The sequence below is a fragment of the Coregonus lavaretus genome (genome assembly GCF_964263955.1).
Source record: "Coregonus lavaretus genome assembly, chromosome: 6".
NCBI lineage: Eukaryota > Metazoa > Chordata > Actinopteri > Salmoniformes > Salmonidae > Coregonus > Coregonus lavaretus.
The window spans coordinates 12,519,574-12,544,057 of NC_139993.1; the positions used below are offsets into that span (position 1 = coordinate 12,519,574).

At 44.4% G+C, this 24,484-nt stretch overlaps 1 protein-coding gene across 1 annotated transcript in view; it reads left to right on the forward strand.

Annotated features, from left to right (window-relative positions):
• The window catches only part of LOC311131308 (dehydrogenase/reductase SDR family member 6), a 53,228-nt gene that overhangs the window by 13,414 nt on the left and 15,330 nt on the right, over positions 1–24,484 (forward strand). Inside the window, exons 2-3 of the mRNA XM_084164205.1 lie at positions 9,279–9,381; positions 10,387–10,465. Coding sequence (XP_084020331.1) covers positions 9,310–9,381; positions 10,387–10,465 — 151 coding nt within the window. The 5' untranslated portion in view covers positions 9,279–9,309. The remainder of the gene's footprint in view (positions 1–9,278; positions 9,382–10,386; positions 10,466–24,484) is intronic.

The window sequence follows — 24,484 nt, forward strand, 5'->3', positions numbered from 1 at the left end:
CAACATAGTGCACTACTTTCTCTTGTACACTAATGACCCGGGAAGAGTTGCAGGGGAGAGGAGAAGAGAAGAATGTACCTATTTGAAAGCTAGAAAAAATGAGTAGCTCGTGACATTTTTCATTTTTTTAAAGTAGCTCTCATGCTAGAAAAGGTTGTAGACCCCTGGTCTAACTAATCAAGGCATTTTTTTGAAGGGAATAAACCACACACAGAGGGGGCTGTTTCCTGGACACACATTAAGCCTAAGAGAAGGACAAACTGCTTTCATAGAGGACTGGTTTGAATTGGGAGGATGACCAAACGCTATTGGTTTTCTACTCAAAGTTGGAAAGAAAATGTTGTGATCCATTTAATAAACACGAGACCAGCAAAATAGATAAAATGGTGTTGTGGCAGTAGCAGGAACAGCAGCATCTAGAGGGCAAAACATGGTACACTCATTTATGGTCAATAATGCAAGCTAATTTCTCTAAACGGGAAAAGAAACATCATCAGATTCACAGGGAATACTTTACAAAGATGAAGAAGCAGCTCCATACTACTTGTCAGACATAGAGAACTGATACTGTATACTGAGCCTCCTGAGTGGCGCAGTGGTCTAAGGCACTGCATCGCAGTGCTAACTGTGCCACTAGAGATCCTGGTTCGAATCCAGGCTCTGTCGCAGCCGGCCGCGACCGGGAGACTCATGGGCGGCGCACAATTGGCCCAGCGTCGTCCAGGGTAGGGGAGGGAATGGCCGGCAGGGATGTAGCTCGGTTGATAGAGCATGGCGTTTGCAACGCCAGGGTTGTGGGTTCGATTCCCAGGGGGGGGGCCAGTATAAAAAAAAAAAAAAAAAAAAAAAATCTATTCACTAACTGTAAGTCGCTCTGGATAAGAGCGTCTGCTAAATGACTAAAATGTAAATGTAAAATGTAGTTGTTGTGGTGTGGGGGGTCCATGGGTGGCTTTTGATCATTTTAATGGATTAGTCGTCTTACTCATTGTTAGGAAGAATGATGTTCCAAATTGAATGTTGGGTAATATATTTATTGAAAATTATATGAATCCTATAAATTCAAATGGCCAATTTGGGTGCAACCAATTTAGCTTAATTTCTCAGATCAAATTGTATTTCAACAAAATAAGGTCTCAGGAATGCTAATCTTATCTAACTACAGAAACTATTTCTGAACAATCTGAGATGGTCGTGTCAATCCTGTTTTTATAATAATAATGTTAAAAAATTGGTGGAATTTCAATGTAAATGCACATTTCGGCGATGTTACCGGGTAATAGCCCATCGGGAGTTTTGCTTTGACAAAGGCTACTGCCAACATTCTCTTTTGCATGCTGTTCAAAAGATATACAGTTGAAGTCGGAAGTTTACGTACACTTAGGTTGGAGTCATTAAAACTCGTTTTTCAACCACTCCACAAATTTCTTGTTAACAAACTATAGTTTTGGCAAATCGGTTAGGACATCTACTTTGTGCATGACACAAGTAATTTTTCCAACAATTGTTTACAGACAGATTATTTCACTTATAATTCACTGTATCACAATTCCAGTGGGTCAGAAGTTTACATACACTAAGTTGACTGTGCCTTTAAACAGCTCTGACAATTCCAGAAAATTATGTCATGGCTTTAGAAGCTTCTGATAGGCTAATTGACATCATTTGAGTAAATTTGAGGTGTACCTGTGGATGTATTTCAAGGCCTACCTTCAAACTCAGTGCCTCTTTGCATGGGAAAATCAAAATAAATCAGCCAAGACCTCAGAAAAAAAAGTGTAGACCTCCACAAGTCTGGTTCATCATTGGGAGCAATTTCCAAACACCTGAAGGTACCACATTCATCTGTGCAAACAATAGTACGCAAGTATAAACACCATGGGACCACGCAACCGTCATACCGCTCAGGAAGGAGACGCGTTCTGTCTCCTAGAGATGAATGTACTTTGGTGCAAATCAATCCCAGAACAACAGCAAAGGACCTTGTGAAGATGCTGGAGGAAATGGGTACAAAAGTATCTATATTCACAGTAAAATGAGTCCTATATCGACATAACCTGAAAGGCCGCTCAGCAAGGAAGAAGCCACTGCTCCAAAACCACCATAAAAAAGCCAGACTACGGTTTGCAACTGCACATGGGGACAAAAAATCCTACTTCTTGGAGAAATTACCTCTGGTCTGATGAAGCAAAAATAGAACTGTTTGGCCATAATGACCATCGTTATGTTTGGAGGAAAAAGGGGGTACTTGCAAGCCGAAGAACACCATCCCAACCGTGAAGCACGGGGTTGGCAGCATCATGCTGTGGGGGTGCTTTGCTGCAGGAGGGACTGGTGCACTTCACAAAATATATGGCATCATGAGGAAGAAAAATTGTGTGGATATATTAAAGCAACATCTCAAGACATCAGTCAGGAAATTAAAGCTTGGTGGCAAATGGTTCTTCCAAATGGACAATGACCCCAAGCATACTTCCAAAGTTGTAGCAAAATGGCTTAAGGACAACAAAATCAAGGTATTGGAGTGGCCATCACAAAGCCCTGACCTCAATCCTATAGAACATTTGTGGGCAGAACTGAAAAAGCGTGTGCGAGCAAGGAGGCCTACAAACCTGACTCAATTACACCAGCTCTGTCAGGAGAATGGGCCAAAATTCACCCAACTTATTGTGGGAAGCTTGTGGAAGGCTACCTGAAACGTTTGACCCAAGTTAAACAATTTAAAGGCAATGCTACCGAATACTAATTGAGTGTATATAAACTTCTGACCCACTGGGAATATTTTTCTGACATTTCACATTCTGCACTGGTGGTGCCCCGATCCCGCAGCTGAATCAACTTTAGGAGACGGTCCTGGCGCTTGCTGGACTTTCTTGGGTGCCCTGAAGCCTTCTTCACAACAATTGAAACTCTCTCCTTGAAGTTCTTGATGAACCAATAAATGGTTGATTTAGGTGCAATCTTACTAGCAGCAATATCCTTGCCTGTGAAGCCCTTTTTGTGCAAAGCAATGATGACGGCACGTGTTTCCTTGCAGGTAACCATGGTTAACAGAGGAAGAACAATGAATTCAAGCACCACCCTCCTTTTAAAGCTTCCAGTCTGTTATTCTAACTCAATCAGCATGACAGAGTGATCTCCAGCCTTGTCCTCGTCAACACTCTCACCTGTGTTAACGAGAGAATAATTGACATGATGTCAGCTGGTCCTTTTGTGGCAGGGCTGAAATGCAGTGGAAATGTGTTTTTGGGATTAAGTTCATTTTCATGGCAAAGAGGGACTTTGCAATTAATTACAATTCATCTGATCACTCTTCATAACATTCAGGAGTATATGCAAATTGCCATCATAAAAACTGAGGCAGCAGACTTTGTGAAAATGTATATTTGTGTCATTCTCAAAACTTTTGACCACGACTGTAGGTGGGGGCGGGCGGTACATCCTGTATAAACACAAGCTCACTTCCTTGACAACAGCTCTGCACTGCTCCGCGAAGCGCAAGAAGTATGAATTCCCTGACTTCTGCTGAGGCCATATCACCTTAAATGCTGCATGGCCAATGCAGACATCGGATTGACCATGTACCCAGATGCACAATGCACTTCTCTCTCCAGAGAGTCATTGTCTGAGTGGACACATTGTTTGCAGAGTGCACAACCTATGCTACACTTGTGAGAAACAAGTTTTGGTATATTTCATTCCATTTACGAGTTTTGTCAATTTAGTCATTGTCTTTTGTTTGGAGCACTCCTGTCAATGTTGACTCCTCCTTGTCTCTCCCGAGTGGCGCAGTGGTCTAAGGCACTGCATCGCAGTGCTAGCTGTGCCACTAGAGATCCTGGTTCGAATCCAGGCTCTGTCGTAGCCGGCCGCGACCGGGAGACCCATGGGGCGACGCACAATTGGCCCAGCGTCGTCCAGGGTAGGGGAGGGAATGGCCGGCAGGGGATGTAGCTCAGTTGGTAGAGCATGGCGTTTGCAACGCCAGGGTTGTGGGTTCGATCAAATAATGTATGCGCTAACTGTAAGTCGCTCTGGATAAGAGTGTCTGCTAAATGACTTAAATGTAAATGTAATGTTGAGTAAGGACGCGCACGCATAGAAGTAGGCCTATAGGCTACCTGGCCTGCGCGCAAATGTAGGAATATATATATGCCCATTTGGGGATCTGATAGTATTTCTGATTTGGTTTAACGCACCACCACTAATGACCTGTGGAGCTTCTCAAAGTAATGTTTTCTTCACCTCAAACAGTAAGCAAACAAAGTCTGTGTTTACTTCCATTGAGAATTACAATAGTTCCTCAATGTACATTGGGGAAAAAAAGTATTTAGTCAGCCACCAATTGTGCAAGTTCTCCCACTTAAAAAGATGAGAGAGGCCTGTAATTTTCATCATAGGTACACGTCAACTATGACAGACAAAATGAGAAAAATAAATCCAGAAAATCACATTGTAGGATTTTTTTATGAATTTATTTGCAAATTATGGTGGAAAATAAGTATTTGGTCAATAACAAAAGTTTCTCAATACTTTGTTATATACCCTTTGTTGGCAATGACACAGGTCAAACGTTTTCTGTAAGTCTTCACAAGGTTTTCACACACTGTTGCTGGTATTTTGGCCCATTCCTCCATGCAGATCTCCTCTAGAGCAGTGATGTTTTGGGGCTGTCGCTGGGCAACACGGACTTTCAACTCCCTCCAAAGATTTTCTATGGGGTTGAGATCTGGAGACTGGCTAGGCCACTCCAGGACCTTGAAATGCTTCTTACGAAGCCACTCCTTCGTTGCCCGGGCGGTGTGTTTGGGATCATTGTCATGCTGAAAGACCCAGCCACGTTTCATCTTCAATGCCCTTGCTGATGGAAGGAGGTTTTCACTCAAAATCTCACGATACATGGCCCCATTCATTCTTTCCTTTACACGGATCAGTCGTCCTGGTCCCTTTGCAGAAAAACAGCCCCAAAGCATGATGTTCCACCCCCATGCTTCACAGTAGGTATGGTGTTATTTGGATGCAATTCAGCATTCTTTGTCCTCCAAACACGACGAGTTGAGTTTTTACCAAAAAGTTCTATTTTGGTTTCATCTGACCATATGACATTCTCCCAATCCTCTTCTGGATCATCCAAATGCACTCTAGCAAACTTCAGACGGGCCTGGACATGTACTGGCTTAAGCAGGGGGAAACGTCTGGCACTGCAGGATTTGAGTCCCTGGCGGCGTAGTGTGTTACTGATGGTAGGCTTTGTTACTTTGGTCCCAGCTCTCTGCAGGTCATTCACTAGGTCCCCCCGTGTGGTTCTGGGATTTTTGCTCACCGTTCTTGTGATCATTTTGACCCCACGGGGTGAGATCTTGCATGGAGCCCCAGATCGAGGGAGATTATCAGTGGTCTTGTATGACTTCCATTTCCTAATAATTACTCCCACAGTTGATTTCTTCAAACCAAGCTGCTTACCTATTGCAGATTCAGTCTTCCCAGCCTGGTGCAGGTCTACCATTTTGTTTCTGGTGTCCTTTGACAGCTCTTTGGTCTTGGCCATAGTGGAGCTTGGAGTGTGACTGTTTGAGGTTGTGGACAGGTGTCTTTTATACTGATAACAAGTTCAAACAGGTGCCATTAATACAGGTAACGAGTGGAGGACAGAGGAGCCTCTTAAAGAATAAGTTACAGGTCTGTGAGAGCCAGTAATCTTGCTTGTTTGTAGGTGACCAAATACTTATTTTCCACCATAATTTGCAAATAAATTCATTAAAAATCCTACAATGTGATTTACTGGATTTTTTTTCTCAATTTGTCTGTCATAGTTGACGTGTACCTATGATGAAAATTACAGGCCTCTCTCATCTTTTTAAGTGGGAGAACTTGCACAATTGGTGGCTGACTAAATACTTTTTTCCCCCACTGTATTTAAAAAATCTTGCCAGCTCTCTCGGTTTCGATAACCACTCAGCGTGAAAGGGAAAAACGTCATGCTCTGATCCAGTGGAAACGTCATAAAATAGGCCTATCTGATTACTTCTTATCAGTGCTTGACTTGGACTGAAATAGGTTCCGGTACTCATTTTGGGTGCTGGTACTGTTTTATATTTAGGTGCAGGAGCTCCACAATAGTTTTGAGCTAATATTCTATAAGAGGAACAGGAGCTCAAGCAGTAGAACATTTAAGTTGCTGGTATTCAGCTCCTGTGAGCTCCTGCCCAAATCAAGCAATGCTTCTTATCCCTTGCGCAAATAGCCTACAGCTGTGTCTGTCCCGAGCTCACTGGCGCAGAAAGTCTGAGGACCCAGAATATTTTATACAATGTTGCAAGTTTGCTAGCTCAAGCTTCAGGCCAGACCCAAGTTAATAGTTGATACAATGTTTCAAGTTTGTCGCAATGTGTAGCCAATGTGATTTATAAGATATGTATTTTTATCAGGATATTTTCTACCTGCAGGCTACAATGTTTTTATTTGTCTTTATGTAGGCAATTTTTACATACAGTGGGGAAAACAAGTATTTGATACACTGCCGATTTTGCAGGTTTTCCTACTTACAAAGCATGTAGAGGTCTGTAATTTTTATCATAGGTACACTTCAACTGTGAGAGACAGAATCTAAAACAAAAATCCAGAAAATCACATTGTATGATTTTTAAGTAATTAATTTGCATTTTATTGCATTACATAAGTATTTGATCACCTACCAACCAGTAAGAATTCCGTCTCTCACAGACCTGTTAGTTTTTCTTTAAGAAGCCCTCCTGTTCTCCACTCATTACCTGTATTAACTGCACCTGTTTGAACTCATTACCTGTATAAAAGACAACTGTCCACACACTCAATCAAACAGACTCCAACCTATCCACAATGGCCAAGACCAGAGAACTGTGTAAGGACATCAGGGATAGAATTGTAGACCTGCACAAGGCTGGGATGGGCTACAGGACAATAGGCAAGCAGCTTGGTGAGAAGGCAACAACTGTTGGCGCAATTATTAGAAAATGGAAGAAGTTCAAGATGACGGTCAATCACCCTCAGTCTGGGGCTCCATGCAAGATCTCACCTCGTGGGGCATCAATGATCATGAGGAAGGTAAGGGATCAGCCCAGAACCACACGGCAGGACCTGGTCAATGACCTGAAGAGAGCTGGGACCACAGTCTCAAGAAAAACCATTAGTAACACACTACGCCGTCATGGATTAAAATCCTGCAGCGCACGCAAGGTCCCCCTGCTCAAGCCAGCGCATGTCCAGGCCCGTCTGAAGTTTGCCAATGACCATCTGGATGATCCAGAGGAGGAATGGGAGAAGGTCATGTGGTCTGATGAGACAAAAATAGAGCTTTTTGGTCTAAACTCCACTCGCCGTGTTTGGAGGAAGAAGAAGGATGAGTACAACCCCAAGAACACCATCCCAACCGTGAAGCATGGAGGTGGAAACATCATTCTTTGGGGATGCTTTTCTGCAAAGGGGACAGGACGACTGCACCGTATTGAAGGGAGGATGGATGGGGCCATGTATCGCGAGATCTTGGCCAACAACCTCCTTCCCTCAGTAAGAGCATTGAAGATGGGTCGTGGTTGGGTCTTCCAGCATGACAACGACCCGAAACACACAGGAAGGGCAACTAAGGAGTGGCTCCGTAAGAAGCATCTCATGGTCCTGGAGTGACCTAGCCAGTCTCCAGACCTTAACCCAATAGAACATCTTTGGAGGGAGCTGTAAGTCCGTATTGCCCAGCAACAGCCCCGAAACCTGAAGGATCTGGAGAAGGTATGGAGTAGTGGGCCAAAATCCCTGCTGCAGTGTGTGCAAACCTGGTCAAGACCTACAGGAAACATATGATCTCTGTAATTGCAAACAAAGGTTTCTGTACCAAATATTAAGTTCTGCTTTTCTGATGTATCAAATACTTATGTCATACAATAAAATGCAAATTAATTACTTAAAAATCATACAATGTGATTTTCTGGATTTTTGTTTTAGATTCCATCTCTCACAGTTAAAGTGTACCTATGATAACAATTACAGACCTCTACATGCTTTGTAAGTAGGAAAACCTGCAAAATCGGCAGTGTATCAAATACTTGTTCTCCCCACTGTAGTTGGCAATGGCAATAGAAGTTACTTTTTAGGTTTGTATCATTTCATTTAGATTTGGATAGCATTTTCATTAACCACATGAAAATGATTTTGAGATATGAAGACATTATTATAAATTAATTGAAACTGTTTCACGAAAATGTGCATACAAAAACCATAACTGGCACGCATATCGGTAGAAATGGTAAGATAAATTGGCATTCAACATGAGAAAGGTTGTCGACTCCTCGTGTAGCCTATTACCGGCAACTTCAGGAGAGTAATGGCAGAATCTGCGAAAGCCAGCAGGAGCGGCAGGAGAATAGTTGGGTCAGGTATATATATTTTTCTTCTGTTATCTAGATCTCTGGCTCCCTCTTGAGGCAGTTCTTATTTCATCAAAACGTAAGCTTAAAGCATCAGACAAGCTCAATGCATATAGTTTATTTTATTAAAACACAAAGGGTGTGTCTATATATGGAAAAATACACGTTTAAGAATTTCGACCAATCGATTTATTTGGGTGAGGGACAGTCCTAATGCACAAGCTCCTTTTTCTATACTCCTATCGAATAAATAATTGTATTAAGTCATACACAGGTTTTACTGTGCATGAAGTTTCAAATGCATTCTGTCATTACTAAATGTGTAATGTGATAGGTATTTTAACATTACTATTTTTTTAACACACACACACACACACAAAAATCAGTCTTCCCCAAATGAAGGGAATGATGATACAATCTTTATTGAAAGTGAATTTTATTTCATTTGTCTTCAACTCGTGGCTCAGACACTTAATTCACGATAAATGGAGTTAGCCCTGAGTTAGCCTGAGCCGGAGCAGGTTAGTTCTGAAGGATTCGTTGACATAGAAATTGACCTGGCTAAAAGGTGAGCCACTTTCGTGTTACTGGTTATCCCGAGTTTAACTCAGATTTGACCAAAGTTACCTCGCTAACTCAAACCAAGTACGTAGCATAGGGCTCTGGGGTGTGAAAATTCCTGCTGCAGCTGATGATGCAATTTTACCCAACCAATAAAAAAACATTTCACAATAATAAACCTTTATGTTCCCTAAATCTGTATTTTTAAGAACATGCCACCACTGTTTTTGGATAATAAATCCACCACGGCAACTTCAACTCTACTATCTTGACTGTGATCTTAACAACAATAATGATATTGTTTTTGTTCATCTGCAGAATTGCCAGTAGAATTAAACACTGCATCATCATGGGCCGCCTGGACGGGAAAGTCATTGTGTTGTCAGCAGGAGCCCAGGGCATTGGAAGAGCTGCAGCCATTGTAATTTTTACTTAATTTACCTTTCACCACACCGCTAGGCTACATTTGCTAAACAAATATACACTGAGTGTACAATACATTAGGAACACCTTAATGAGTTGCACCCCCTTTTGCCCTCAGAACAGCCTCAATTCGTCGGGGCATGGACTTTACAAGGTGTTGAAAGCGTTCCACAGGGATGCTGGCCCATGTTGACTCCAATGCTTCCCACAGTTGTGTCAAGTTGGCTAGATGTCCTTTGGGAGAGGACCATTCTTGATACACACAGAAAACTGTTGAGCATGAAAAACCCTGCAGTGTTGCAGTTCTTGACACACTCAAACCGGTGTGCCTGGCACCCACTACCATACCCCGTTCAAAGGCACTTAAATATTTTGTCTTGCCCATTCACCCTCTGAATAGCACACATACACAATCCATGACTCGAGGCTTAAAATTACTTCTTTAACTTGTCTCCTCCCCTTCATCTACACACTGATTTGAAGTGGATGTAACAAGTGACATCAATAAGGGACCATACCTTTCACCTAGATTCATCTGGTCAGTCTGTCATGGAAAGAGCAGGTGTTTCTAATATTTTGTATACTCAGTGTAGATATGGTGAATTTGATTGTTAAGGCTCTCAGAAACACCCTCTATGACGGGGGTCGGCAACAGGCAGCCCACGTGCCAAATTCGGCCCATGAGCGTTTTTATTAGGTCCCCCAAAGACTGTAACCAAGAATTCAGGATTTAAAAAATCCATTCCAAAGTATTCCCACAAATAGAGACCTATGTGATCATGTCTCAATCAAGGTATGACATTCTTGTATCTATTTGGGTTTACTTGCAGTCAATTTACAGTGTACAAATTATTATAATTATGTTCTGGCCCGCTAAACCTAGTTGCCTACTCCTGCTCTAAGAGTTGTATAATGATGTAAAGTATTCATTTGAACATTTTACTGATATTTTGTGTGAACTGTGAATAACCATGAAAGTAATATTCTGTCATTTTAACTGTAGGCCTTTGCCAAAGAAGGAGCTCAAGTCACCGCAACAGATATCAATGGAGAAAAGCTGAAGGAACTGGATGGCCACCCTGGTACAGTTTATTTGTGTTTACTACCGTCATTTACTGGGCATCCTGAGAATTAAGGAGTGCCCTTCATTCATTTCAAATCTTAAAATACATCAAGACATCAATTTGTATGCAATACCCCTAGTACACCCCAATGAACGTTTCTATTCTAGTTGGTGTAGATTTAACATTTATGTTTTACTTAAGTTGATAAAAAGTTGCTTGAATATTTCCTAAATGTGTTACAGAGCTAGTGTAGTATTTGCTCAGCTACTCACTTTTTCTATTTTTCCTGGTGTTTAAAGGTGCAATCTGTGTTCATACAATAACAGAGTAGGATCCCTGCCACTGTTTTGGTAAACTGCTGAAGGATGGGGCTGGAGAAATGTAACCACTCTCAGATTCATAGGAGCTATGTAAGGACTGACCATCCATGATATCAAAAGTATAGTTTTAAAGTTTTAACCATGTTTGTTTACAATTACATTCTTTACAAACAATAGAGTAAAACAAGCTTATGTTTTGGGTTCTGATGGGGTATCTATATTATACCGTAAGCCACAAAATTGCAGCGGGATCTCCTACAATTTTGCTTTGACTTGCTTCATTTTAGGCTCAAAAGAAGCATGTTGTCCGGGGAAATGCCACTGGCCACTTTTTTGGGATTTGAATTGCACTCACACATTTTCTAACTTTTATTTTAAATAAAAAAGGGGGTAAAGATGGGTAAAAGCTGGAAGGGTTGACTCTGGCTTGAACCCCGGTCTCTGGCGGGTTGCATATGTGATGAGCACAGGGAGAGTTACCACTCAGCCACAGCTCTGCAAACCCAGCTAAATTTTAAACCAAATAATTGTTCAATATTGCAAACATAGGGTGACATTTTGCGTGAGCAAAATAACCATAATGTTTTAAATAAACGAGAAGTTGCAAATAGCTTATTAGCAGCCTGAACGTGTGCTTTGGAGTGGGGGCTATTGAGTGAACGGTTCTGTGATGGTTCCAGTCCACAAATATGAAATTGCATTGAATCAGATTAATCAGATCCATTGATTTACCATCCGTAGGGCAGGGTGCCACGAAGTTATATTCTTAAAGAATCAATGGATAGGATATGTAAATTAATTTAAAAGTGCAAAATTGATGTACCATTTGCAGATTGCCCCTGTAAGTTATTAACGCTTACCTTTTAGGATAGCAGAACACTGGTATTGTCAAAGGCTGCATTAAAACAATATTCATGGTTTTATCTCAAACCATGCTCTTTAAGTGTAAGGGGTAGTTGTATATTTTCAGGGGTTACTAACTGCTCTTATTACAATACATTCCAATGCTTAAATGCATTTATATGACATGTGCAGTGATCACAGTACCTTATACCCAACCATGCCTATGGTTGAGGCATGGTTGTTTGGTTATGGTAGATATTCCTCTCATAGTGAGTGACTTAAAAGGGACAGTGTACCGCTTCCTTCCGTGCATGTTAAACCTCCCACACCTACTAATCTATTAAAGAGATGCAGCGGGATCCTCCAAACGATGTCAGTATTTTTCAAACCTCACAATTTGGACTCCAGATGCATTATATACCATCTGGAGTCATGTCCTAGTGGATAAAGCTACTCAATCCTTACATCGCAAGCCTTACATTCAAACCTTACATCTCAACATTTCATGCCTGTGCCCTACACGTTCGTTCCTTCCATTTTGTGGCCGCGCTCTGAAGGTACACTGGGTTGCCCACATGCTTAGATATTTTTGATAACAGCGAGAATAAATGGATCAAAGGAATGCAACAGAAGTTAGAATGCATTAGATATTAAAGTTACATCTATAGTATACCACCCCGTGGGCCTGAAAGTAAAAAAAGGCTAAATAAATATATAATTGGTTTGTATGTGTGGGGCTTTAGCTGAGATTGTTCTTTAGAGCCAAGTATATTATGTCAAGGCCTCAATTGTTCCTTGATTAGCACCATTCATTCTCACTGTCGATAATTCTGTTATAACTTCTAATAGTAACTGTATCCACTGGTTTAAATGGGAGAGGGTGAGGTGATTGACATCTTAGAGCCCAACATTTATTTTTTCATCACAGCTGCCTGCCAGCAGTAATCTTCTTTGATTGAGAGATTTAAGGAGCTATCATCGTTAAGTAACATAATATATGCAAAGCATTGAATATTTAAATTCATGCACTTCGAAATGAATTTTAACTTTGCCCCAGAAGGATTTAACTGCAGGGCACTCCCACATCATATTAAGGAATGTGCCTACCTGATTTAGGGGACACAGTGGACAGTTGGGAGTTGGGGCCAATTTCATCGTAAAAGTTTAAATTAATGGTTCGGATTACGGGATGCCAAGGTCATATTTTTCCATATTCTGTTCCAGTTAAAGGGTTGTTCTGATTCAATTAGATTTACATTTTAGTCATTTAGCAGACACTCTTATCCAGAGTGACTTACAGGAGCAATTAGGGTTAAGTGCCTTGCTCAAGGGCACATTGACAGATTTTTCACCTAGTCGGCTCGGGGATTAGAACCAGCGACCTTTCGGTTACTGGCACAACGCTCTTAACCACTAAGCTACCTGCTGCCCCAGTATGTTGAACATACTTTTTTTTATGGCTAGCTCATAATGAGCTTTCCAAAAGTTTATCTATTATAGCGATCAGTTCTTTTGGGAGCCTAGAGTTTATTTATAAATCCCATAATTGGATGGTTTGGTAGTTTGGTTTCCCAAGGGTCTCCATAGGCCAGCATAGCTGACCTAAGTTGTAAATATAGAAAAAAAGCAATTGCCTGGTAATGTGTATGTATCTTTCAAATTTTGGAAGGTTCTCAAACCATTGCTGTCCATGATATCGGCAAGTGTACAGATTCCATGTCTCCTGAGTGGCGCAGTGGTCTAAGGCACTGCATCGCAGTGCTAACTGTGCCACTAGATCCTGGTTCGAATGCAGGCTCTGTCGCAGCCGGCCGTGACCGGGAGACTCATGGGCGGCGCACAATTGGCCCAGCGTCATCCAGGGTAGGGGAGGGTATGGCCGGCAGGGATGTAGCTCAGTTGATAGAGCATGGCGTTTGCAACGGGGGGCCAGTATAAAAAAATAAATGTATTCACTAACTGTAAGTCGCTCTGGATAAGAGCGTCTGCTAAATGACTAAAAATGTAAATGTAATTCCACATTTGGACCATTGAGGGGATGCAAAAGGCCGCCCTCTAGATCGCAAGGCATTATTGTGAAATATTGGGAGTATGTATGGGCATGCCGTTTTGATTCCAAGTTACAGTGTTTTTCAATTGTGTGCCAATTAGAAATTGTGTAAGCAATAATGGGACAAAAGCGTAGTTTACATTGTTTAAGGGAAATATCAGTGAAGACCACCTCTTCCTTGGCAATAGGAGACACCATATTTATCTCTATACTCAGCCAGGGGGCAGAAGAATCATGTCTAAACCAATTTAGGATGGGGCGAAATGCTAGTGCCTGGAAATACGTCTTTCCCTCTGTAAATGTGTTAATTTTATTCGGGATCGTTTACCTTGCCATATACAGTGGATTCGGAAAGTGTTCAGAAGCCTTGACTCTTTCCACATTTTGTTACGTTACAGCCTTAATCTAAAATTGATTAAATCATTTTTTCCCCTCGTCAATCTACAGACAATACCCCATAATGACAAAGCAATGACAGGTTTTTTGAAATTTTAGCAAATGTATACAAATAAAACCCCCGGAAATATCACATTTACATAAGTATTCAGTCCATTTACTCAGTGTTGAAGCACCTTTGGCAGCGATTACAGCCTTGAATCTTCTTGGGTATGATGCTACAAGTTTGGCACACCTGTATTTGGGGAGTTTCTCCCATTCTTCTCTACAGATCCTCTCAAGCTCTGTCAGGTTGGATGCGGAGCGTCGCTGCACAGCTATTTTCAGGTCTCTCTAGAGATGTTCGATCAGGTTCAAGTCCGGGTTCTGGCTGGCCACTCAAGGACATTCAGAGACTTGTCCCGAAGCCACTCCTGCGTTGTCTTGGCTGTGTGCTGTGGCAATATATTCATTTGACAATAGATAATATGCTGGTTAAAGCAACTGGGATATTATTCCATCTACTGAGGTTGATTTTGAATATTCTGTTAAAGTTTCTGGCAATGGTTTTATCGAAGGAAGGGAATATATGGGTCTTTCTATAAATAATGGGGCCGATGTGTGACATTGGGATCAACATTTCTAAATGGTTTGAAACTAAAATAACAATTATTTTCAAGCAGTTCCACGTGTGTACTTGCAAATTGGCCCATAACTCCACCTATATACAGCCTAGAACTATACATCCTTTAAGCAGGGTTCATACAGACATTGACAAGTCAAATTCAAGGACTTTCAGAGACCTTTTCAAGCACTTAATTGTAATTCAAGGACCTCAATGTTAACATTTACATTTACATCATTTAGCAGACGCTCTTATCCAGAGCGACTTACAAATTGGTGCATTCAACTTATGATAGCCAGTGGGACAACCACTTAATTTATTTTTATTGGGGGGAGGGGGGAGGGAGGGGTAGAAGGATTACTTTTATACTATTCCAGGTATTCCTTAAAGAGGTAGGGTTTCAAGTGTCTCCGGAAGGTGGTCAGTGACTCCGCTGTCCTGGCGTAGTGGGGGAGCTTGTTCCACCATTGGGGTGCCAGAGCAGCGAATAGCTTTGACTGGGCTGAGCGGGAACTGTGCTTCCGTAGAGGTAGGGGGGCTAGCAGGCCAGAGGTGGATGAACGTAGTGCCCTCGTTTGGGTGTAGGGTCTGATCAGTGCCTGAAGGTAAGGAGGTGCCGTTCCCTTCACAGCTCCGTAGGCAAGCACCATGGTCTTGTAGTAGATGCAAGCCTCAACTGGATCCCGTGGAGTGTGCGGAGGCGCGGGGTGACATGAGAGAACTTGGGAAGGTTGAACACCAGGCGGGCTGCATCGTTCTGGATAAGTTGTAGGGGTTTAATGGCACAGGCAGGGAACCCAGCCAACAGCGAGTTGCAGTAATCCAGACGGGAGATGACAAGTGCCTGGATTAGGACCTGTGCCGCTTTCTGTGTGAGGTAGGGTCGTACTCTGCGAATGTTGTAGAGCATGAACCTGCAGGATCAGGTCACCGCTTTGATGTTAGCGGAGAACAACAGGGTGTTGTCCAGGGTCACGCCAAGGTTCTTTGCACTCTGGGAGGAGGACACAATGGAGTTGTCAACCGTGATGGCGAGATCATGGAGCGGGCAGTCCTTCCCCGGGAGGAAGAGCAGCTCCGTCTTGCCGAGGTTCAGCTTGAGGTGGTGATCCGTCATCCACACTGATAAGTCTGCCAGACATGCAGAGAAGCGATTTGCCACCTGGTTATCAGAAGGGGGAAAGGAGAAAATTAATTGTGTGTCGTCTGCGTAGCAATGATAGGAGAGACCATGTGAGGATATGACAGAGCCAAGTGACTTGGTGTATAGGGAGAATAGGAGAGGGCCTAGAACTGAACCCTGGCGGACACCAGTGGTGAGAGCACGTGGTGCGGAGACAGATTCTCGCCACGCCACCTGGTAAGAGCGACCTGTCAGGTAGGACGCAATCCAAGAGTGAGCAGCGCCGGAGATGCCCAACTCGGAGAGGGTGAAGAGGAGGATCTGATGGTTCACAGTATCAAAGGCAGCAGATACAGTGGGGAGAACAAGTATTTGATACACTGCCAATTTTGCAGGTTTTCCTACTTACAAAGCATGTAGAGGTCTGTAATTTTTATCATAGGTACACTTCAACTGTGAGAGACGGAATCTAAAACAAATTGCATGACATAAGTATTTGATACATCAGAAAAGCAGAACTTATTTATATTTGGTACAGAAACCTTTGTTTGCAATTACAGAGATCATATGTTTCCTGTAGGTCTTGACCAGGTTTGCACACACTGCAGCAGGGATTTTGGCCCACTCCTCCATACAGACCTTCTACAGATCCTTCAGGTTTCGGGGCTGTCGCTGGGCAATACGGACTTTCAGCTCCCTCCAAATATTTTCTATTGGGTTCAGGTCTGGAGACTGGCTAGGCCACTCCAGGACCTTGAGATGCTTCTTACGGAGCCACTCCTTAGTTGCCCTGGCTGTGTGTTTTCGGGTCGTTGTCATGCTGGAAGACCCAGACACGACCCATCTTCAATGCTCTTACTGAGGGAAGGAGGTTGTTGGCCAAGATCTCGCGATACATGGCCCCATCCATCCTCCCCTCAATACGGTGCAGTCGTCCTGTCCCCTTTGCAGAAAAGCATCCCCAAAGAATGATGTTTCCACCTCCATGCTTCACGGTTGGGATGGTGTTCTTGGGGTTGCACTCATCCTTCTTCTTCCTCCAAACACGGCGAGTGGAGTTTAGACCAAAAAGCTCTATTTTTGTCTCATCAGACCACATGACCTTCTCCCATTCCTCCTCTGGATAATCCAGATGGTCATTGGCAAACTTCAGACGGGCCTGGACATGCGCTGGCTTGAGCAGGGGGACCTTGCGTGCGCTGCAGGATTTTAATCCATGACGGCGTAGTGTGTTACTAATGGTTTTCTTTGAGACTGTGGTCCCAGCTCTCTTCAGGTCATTGACCAGGTCCTGCCGTGTAGTTCTGGGCTGATCCCTCACCTTCCTCATGATCATTGATGCCCCACGAGGTGAGATCTTGCATGGAGCCCCAGACCGAGGGTGAACTTCTTCCATTTTCTAATAATTGCGCCAACAGTTGTTGCCTTCTCACCAGCTGCTTGCCTATTGTCCTGTAGCCCATCCCAGCCTTGTGCAGGTCTACAATTTTATCCCTGATGTCCTTACACAGCTCTCTGGTCTTGGCCATTGTGGAGAGGTTGGAGTCTGTTTGATTGAGTGTGTGGACAGGTGTCTTTTTATACAGGTAACGAGTTCAAACAGGTGCAGTTAATACAGGTAATAAGTGGAGAACAGGAGGGCTTCTTAAAGAAAAACTAACAGGTCTGTGAGAGCCGGAATTCTTACTGGTTGGTAGGTGATCAAATACTTATGTCATGCAATAAAATGCAAATTAATTACTTAAAAATCATACAATGTGATTTTCTGGATTTTTGTTTTAGATTCCGGCTCTCACAGTTGAAGTGTACCTATGATAACAATTACAGACCTCTACATGCTTTGTAAGTAGGAAAACCTGCAAAATCGGCAGTGTATCAAATACTTGTTCTCCCCACTGTAGGTCTAGAAGGATAAGAGCAGAGGAGAGAGAGTTAGCTTTAGCAGTGCGGAGAGCCTCCGTGACACAGAGAAGAGCAGTCTCAGTTGAATGACCAGTCTTGAAACCTGACTGGTTTGGATCAAGAAGGTCATTCTGAGAGAGATAGCAGGAGAGTTGGCTAGAGATGGCACGCTCAAGAGTTTTGGAGAGAAAAGAAAGAAGGGATACTGGTCTGTAGTTGTTGACATCGGAGGGATCGAGTTTATGTTTTTTGAGGAGGGGTGCAACTCTCGCTCTCTTGAAGGGTGAGGTAAGGGAGAAGGTCTCTGGAAATGGTCTGGAGAAGAGAGGAGGGGATAGGGTCAAGCGGGCAGGTTGTTGGGCGGCCGGCCGTCACAAGTCGCAAGATTTCATCTGGAGAGAGAGGGGAGAAAGAAGTCAAAGCATAGGGTAGGGCAGTGTGAGCAGGACCAGCGGTGTCATTTGACTTAATAAATGAGGATCGGATGTCATCAACCTTCTTTTCAAAATGGTTGACAAAGTCATCCACAGAGAGGGAGGAGGGAGGGGGAGGAGGAGGAGGATTCAGCAGGGAGGAGAAGGTGGCAAAGAGCTTCCTAGGGTTAGAGGCAGAGGCTTGAAATTTAGAGTGGTAGAAAGTGGCTTTAGCAGCGGAAACAGAGGAAGAGAATGTAGAGAGGAGGGAGTGAAAAGATGACAGGTCCGCTGGGACTCTAGTTTCCATTTCCGCTTGGCTTCCCGGAGCCCTGTTCTGTGAGCTCGCAATGAGTCGTCAAGCCACGGAGCAGGAGGGGAGGACCGAGCCGGCCGGGAGTATAGGGGACATAGAGAGTCAAAAGATGCAGAAAGGGAGGAGAGGAGGGTTGAGGAGGAAGAATCAGGAGATCGGAGGGAGAAGGATTTAGCAGAGGGAAGAGATGATAGGATGGAAGAGGAGAGTAGCGGGAGAGAGAGCGAAGGTTGCGACGGCACATTACCATCTGAGTAGGGGCAGATTGAGTAGTGTTGGAGGAGAGCGAGAGAGAAAAGGATACAAAGTAGTGGTCGGAGACTTGGAGGGGAGTTGCAGTGAGATTAGTAGAAGAACAGCATTTAGTAAAGATGAGGTCAAGCGTATTGCCTGCCTTGTGAGTAGGGGGGGACGGTGAGAGGGTGAGCTCAAAAGAGGAAAGAAGGAGGCAGAGAGAAATGAGTCAAAGGCAGACGTAGGGAGGTTAAAGTCATCCAGAACTGTGAGTGGTGAGCCATCCTCAGGAAAGGAACTTATCAAGGCGTCAAGCTCATTGATGAACTCTCCAAGGGAACCTGGAGGGCGATACATGAAAAGGATTTTAAGCTTGAATGGGCTAGTGACTGTGACAGCATGGAATTCAAATGAGGAGATAGACAGATGGGTCAGGGGAAAAAGAGAGAATGTCCACTTGGGAGAGATGAGGATTCCTGTGCCACCGCCACGCTGACCAGATGCCCTCGGGGTATGCGAGAACACATGATCAGACGAGGAAAGAGCAGTAGGAGTAGCAGTGTTTTCTGTGGTAATCCATGTTTCCATCAGCGCCAAGAAGTCGAGGGACTGGAGGGTAGCATAGGCTGAGATGAACTCTGCCATGTTGGCCGCAGAACGGCAGTTCCAGAGTCTGCCGGAGACCTGGAACTCCACGTGGGTCGTGCGCCCAGGGATTTTTGGGGTTAGTTTTGACAGTTTGAGAGAGTACGTCGTCAACTTATTCAGCCAGTTCTTTAGCTAGCTAGAATAGTTAGCATATTAGCTAGCCATTGCTCTCTGTCAACGAACCAACCCCTCCTCCCGCGGTATGAAACACACAGAGAGAGCCAAGCTAACGTTAACTAGTCACCCATGTCTTGAATTCCTTTTGAACGACTCTGGTTACCAGTATGTAAAAATAAATTTAAAATAAATGTAGGTTATAACTTACCCTTAGTAGCTACTGTTAGCTAGTTACGTGTAAAGCTAGCTACTGAATCGATTTAGCCAGTTCGCGTCTGTTATACATTTGTATAATTTATATAATTGTACATATAGGACCTAATACATCCCCCCCCCCACCCCCAACCAACCACACACAGACACACACTTTAATCATATTTTTTTATGCCTTGCCAATGTATTGATATTTAGTGGCGGTCGGTGCCATTTAAGTTGGCTTTATTTCTATTACAGCATATTGGATGACAGTCATTCATATTCCATTCAATGTAACATCGATAGGTTTAGGCTACTACATGATACTCTAATTTTCTCTGTACCCGTCATGAGGTTGCTACAACCTAGCCTATGAATGAATGTTTACAATGTGTGTGTATATATAAGTTTACACACGTCGAGAATGTTGAGTAATCAAGGTGACAGACAGTGACACATTCAATACTGCCTTGCACGCTCTTGCCTGCATCTAGCTGATCTAGTGTGTAATCATTAGTCCAACAGTTGCAAATCAGAGTTTCTATTGGACAAATTCAGGTATGTTTATCTCCGTTTCGTTCTGTTTAAGAAACGTTTTTCAACAGTCGGTGGAATGAATACACCCCTGATCACATGCAAACACAGTTCACTTTCATAGCAGCCACATAAAACAGCATGATCACTTTGGTCGTTGTATATATAATTTTTTCTCGCAACTATCTACACACTGTCCTCCTCACCTTTTCCCTTCACTTGTGGACTTCCGTGCACAACACATCAGCTGTCTGTGACCAGGCGAAAAAACCTTTCCAAGCCAAACCTTCATACACTATATATACAAAAGTATGTGGACACCCCTTCAAATTAGTGGATTTGGCTATTTCAGCCACACCCGTTGCTGAAAAGTGTATAAAATCGAGCACACAGCCATGCAATCTCCATAGACAAACATTGGCAGTAGTATGGCCTTACGGAAGAGCTCAGTGACATTCAACGTGGCACCTTTCCAACAAGTCAGTTTGTCAAATTTCTGCCCTGCTAGAGCTGCCCCAGTCAACTACAAGTGCTGTTATTGTGAAGTGGAAACATATAGGATCAACAACAGCTCAGCCGCAACGTGGTAGGCCACACAAGCTAACAGAACAGGACTGCTGAAGCGCGTAGCGCGTAAAAATTGTCTGTCACCGGTTGCAACACTCACTACCAAGTTACAAACTGCCTCTGGAAGCAACGTCAGCACAATAACTGTTCGTCGGCAGCATCATGAAATGGGTTTCCATGGCCGAGCAGCCCCACACACGCCTAAAATCACAATGCGCTGGAGTGGTGTAAAGCTTGCCGCCATTGGACTCTGGAGCAGTGGAAACGCGTTCTGTGGAGTGATGAATCACGCTTCACCATCTGGCAGTCCGACGGACTGGGTTTGGCGGATGCCAGGAGAACGATACCTGCCCGAATGCATTGTGCCAACTGTAAAGTTAGGTGGAGGAGGAATAATGGTCTGGGACTGTTTTTCATAGTTTGGGCTAGGCCCCTTAGTTCCAGTGAAGGGAAATCTTAATGCTACAGCATACAATGACATTCTAACGATTCTGTGCTTCCAACTTTGTGGCAACAGTTTGGGGAAGGCCCTTTCCCGTTTCAGCATCACAGTGCCCCCGTGCACAACGCGAGGTCCATACAGAAATGGTTTGTCAAGATCGGTGTGGAACAACTTGAATGGCCTGCACAGAGCCCTGACCTCAACCCCATCGAACACCTTTGGTATGAATTGGAACGCCGACTGCGAGCCAGGCCTAATCGCCCAACATCAGTGCCCAACCCTACTAATGCTCTTGTTGCTGAATGGAAGCAAGTCCCTACAGCAATGTTCCAACATCTAGTGGAAAGCCTTCCCGGAAGAGTGGTTGCTGTTATAGCAGCAAAGGGGGGGACCAACACCATATAAATGCCCATGCTTTTGGAATGAGATGTTCGACGAGCAGGTGTCCACATACTTTTGGTAATGTAGTGTATCATGACCGCTAACTGCTACACACAGCCTACATCATTGTCATGTCATAGTCAACATAGCTACTAAAACTAACGCGTTAGTAAACCTGCCACAATCATGCAGTACAGTCAGAAAGCAGTTTAGCAGTTACACCGGCGGGTCCCAGTGACAATAAATTAATAAAACCAAAAGCTTACCTTGGCATACAGTGTTGGATAGCCATAGCCAGCTAGCTAACATGGCATCCCTATCTGTTTGAGTAAACTAAACTAGCTAGCTGCATTAGCTAGCAAAGTGAAAGTAAAAAAAATATAAATAAATATATATATATATATAAATATATATATATATATTGTGACGTCACGAGAGGCTACACAGCTTTCAGCGGGATTGCTCAAGTAGTGCAAGGAGACAAGGTTCAAACAAAACAAGGATTTTATTAAAGGTCTTGGGAAATTAACGAAAATATAACAAAATTCTGTTCTCTTGTGGCTCTTTAAGGGTTAACAGTTCAGGGATGTCTCTTCCACATCCAAAATCATAATTCTCACTCGCTCAGATAACTTTTCCCCAGCCTTACTGTAGTCCACGTTGCAGCTAGTGGCCAACCCAGCAAAAAGTCCTTCCAAATGTCTCTCACGTATTTCCACAGGCGAATATATCCAAAGGTGAGTATTTCCCAAAGGTAAGTATCTCCAAATCCTTATATTCCTCATGGAAGTGGACGTGCAGCACTCTTGTCCTCCAGAGAGCCCAGGTTGGAGACTGTGTTTCTTCACCACCTGCACACCCACCCTCAGTGTGTCTCTTCCCTTCAAAAACCTTCAGCTCATCAGCTCCTGATTTGTTTCAGCTGCGTGGGAAGATTGGCCATAGAGGGGTGGAGTTCCCGACCATACCAGCAGATGGAGCCATAGCTGTCTGGGTTTGCAGCCATCTCAGGGGGATGTAACGTCCCTCCAGGACACAGCCTCTCGTGACATCACACATCCCCCTCCTCGGGACCGACGTCCTCGTCGGGGTAAAGGCAGCGAAGAAGGCATCACGCCGGGAGAGGGCGTCCGCATTGCCGTGGTGCTTGCCAGCCCATACTGGCCTGTGAGAGGGGGAAGCTCTTGGGTGCCTGGGACGTCTTCTTCCCTGGAGAACGGAGCACTTTCCTGGGCTGCGTTCTCTTCTCCCGTATCCGGACCAGTCTCTGTGTCGGTCTGGGCACCTGCCATCCCTATCAGAGCCTCTCCGTTTCCGAGGTACTCGGGTTATCCTCTCCTGAGACTCTCTCCAGAGTGGGTAAAAGGCTGGGCAGTCTCGTCCAATTAGGACAGGGACGGGGAGGGAATCAACCACCCCCGCCGTCGTGTGTATGGTTCCCCGTGTGCTGGTCATTGTAAGTTCAGTAATGGGGTATTCTCTGGTGTCTCCATGGACACAGGAAACTGGGAGGACTTTCCCCGGGGTCAGACACGTTGGGCCCACCAAATCCTTACGCACCAGGGTGGCCCGGCTACCAGAATCTAGTAAGGCCTCCACATCATGGTGATTCACAGTTACCGGGCAGGTGGGGGGTCGATCTGGGCCGCCATCTACGACTCCCAAGAGCGAGGCAAAACGGTGTGTGGGTGCTGAGCTGGAGGACTCCGCAGTGGGCATAGGTTCATCGGCTGGTTTCCCACACTGCCAGGAGATATGTCCCATCTCCCCACACCGGTAACACTGTCGAGTTTCCCCCTCCTGGTGTACTCTTCTTGGACCCGCCTGGTTTCTGGCTCCCCCTGGAGCCGGGATAAGTCCTGACGTGGCTGGGTTCGAGACCTTGGGGTCCTTTGGACGGGTTCTTCCCATTTGTGGTGGGGGCGCACTCCTGGGGTCTTTTCGGGAAGCATTCAGCATCTCCGCTGTGGCCTGGTACTTTTCCACAGCTTCCACGGTCAGATCAGCCGTGGTCAAGGCCTGTTGACTGATGAACCGTTTTGCCTCATAAGGCAGGGCGCGTAGGTAACGATCCACCACAACGGCCTCCACCACCGCCGCTGCTGTATTCCTCTGCGGATCCAGCCATTTCCTTGCGATTCGGACAAGTTCATGCATCTGCGCCCGAGGAGGTTGGTCTGGTTGGAAGGTCCAGCTGTGAAAGCGCTGGGCCATACCAAACTTTGTGAGTCCATATCTGCTGAGGATCTCAGACTTCAGGGCATCATAGTCAGTAACCTGGTCAGGGCCCAGGTCCCGGACAGCATTCAGCGATTCCCCGGTTAGGACGGGGCTAACAGACCAACCCACTGTTGCTTGGGCCAGGCTTCCCTAGTGGCCGTGGCCTCAAATGCATGCAGGTATGCCTCAATGTCATCGGTAGCTCCCATCTTAGATATAAAGTCACTTGCCTTTATTGGGCGGGTATTTTGGACAACCATCTGTCTCTGCAACTGCAATTCCTCTGCCTTCAGAAGGTTGGCTTTCTTTTGCTCCTCCAAGAGAGCCACGTTTGCTTGCATCTGGGCTTGCTGGCCAGCAACAAGGGCTTCCAATATGTCCTCCATTTCAGTCGGCGGGGAGCCTACGGCCAACTTGGAAAACTGGGTGATCAAACCTTCGGTATCCTCCTCTGACATGCACTATTAACGCTTGAGCTTGCCCGTATTCTCCACCATCTGTGACGTCACGAGAGGCTACACAGCTTTCAGCGGGATTGCTCAAGTAGTGCAAGGAGACAAGGTTCAAACAAAACAAGGATTTTATTAAAGGTCTTGGGAAATTAACGAAAATATAACAAAATTCTGTTCTCTTGTGGCTCTTTAAGGGTTAACAGTTCAGGGATGTCTCTTCCACATCCAAAATCATAATTCTCACTCGCTCAGATAACTTTTCCCCAGCCTTACTGTAGTC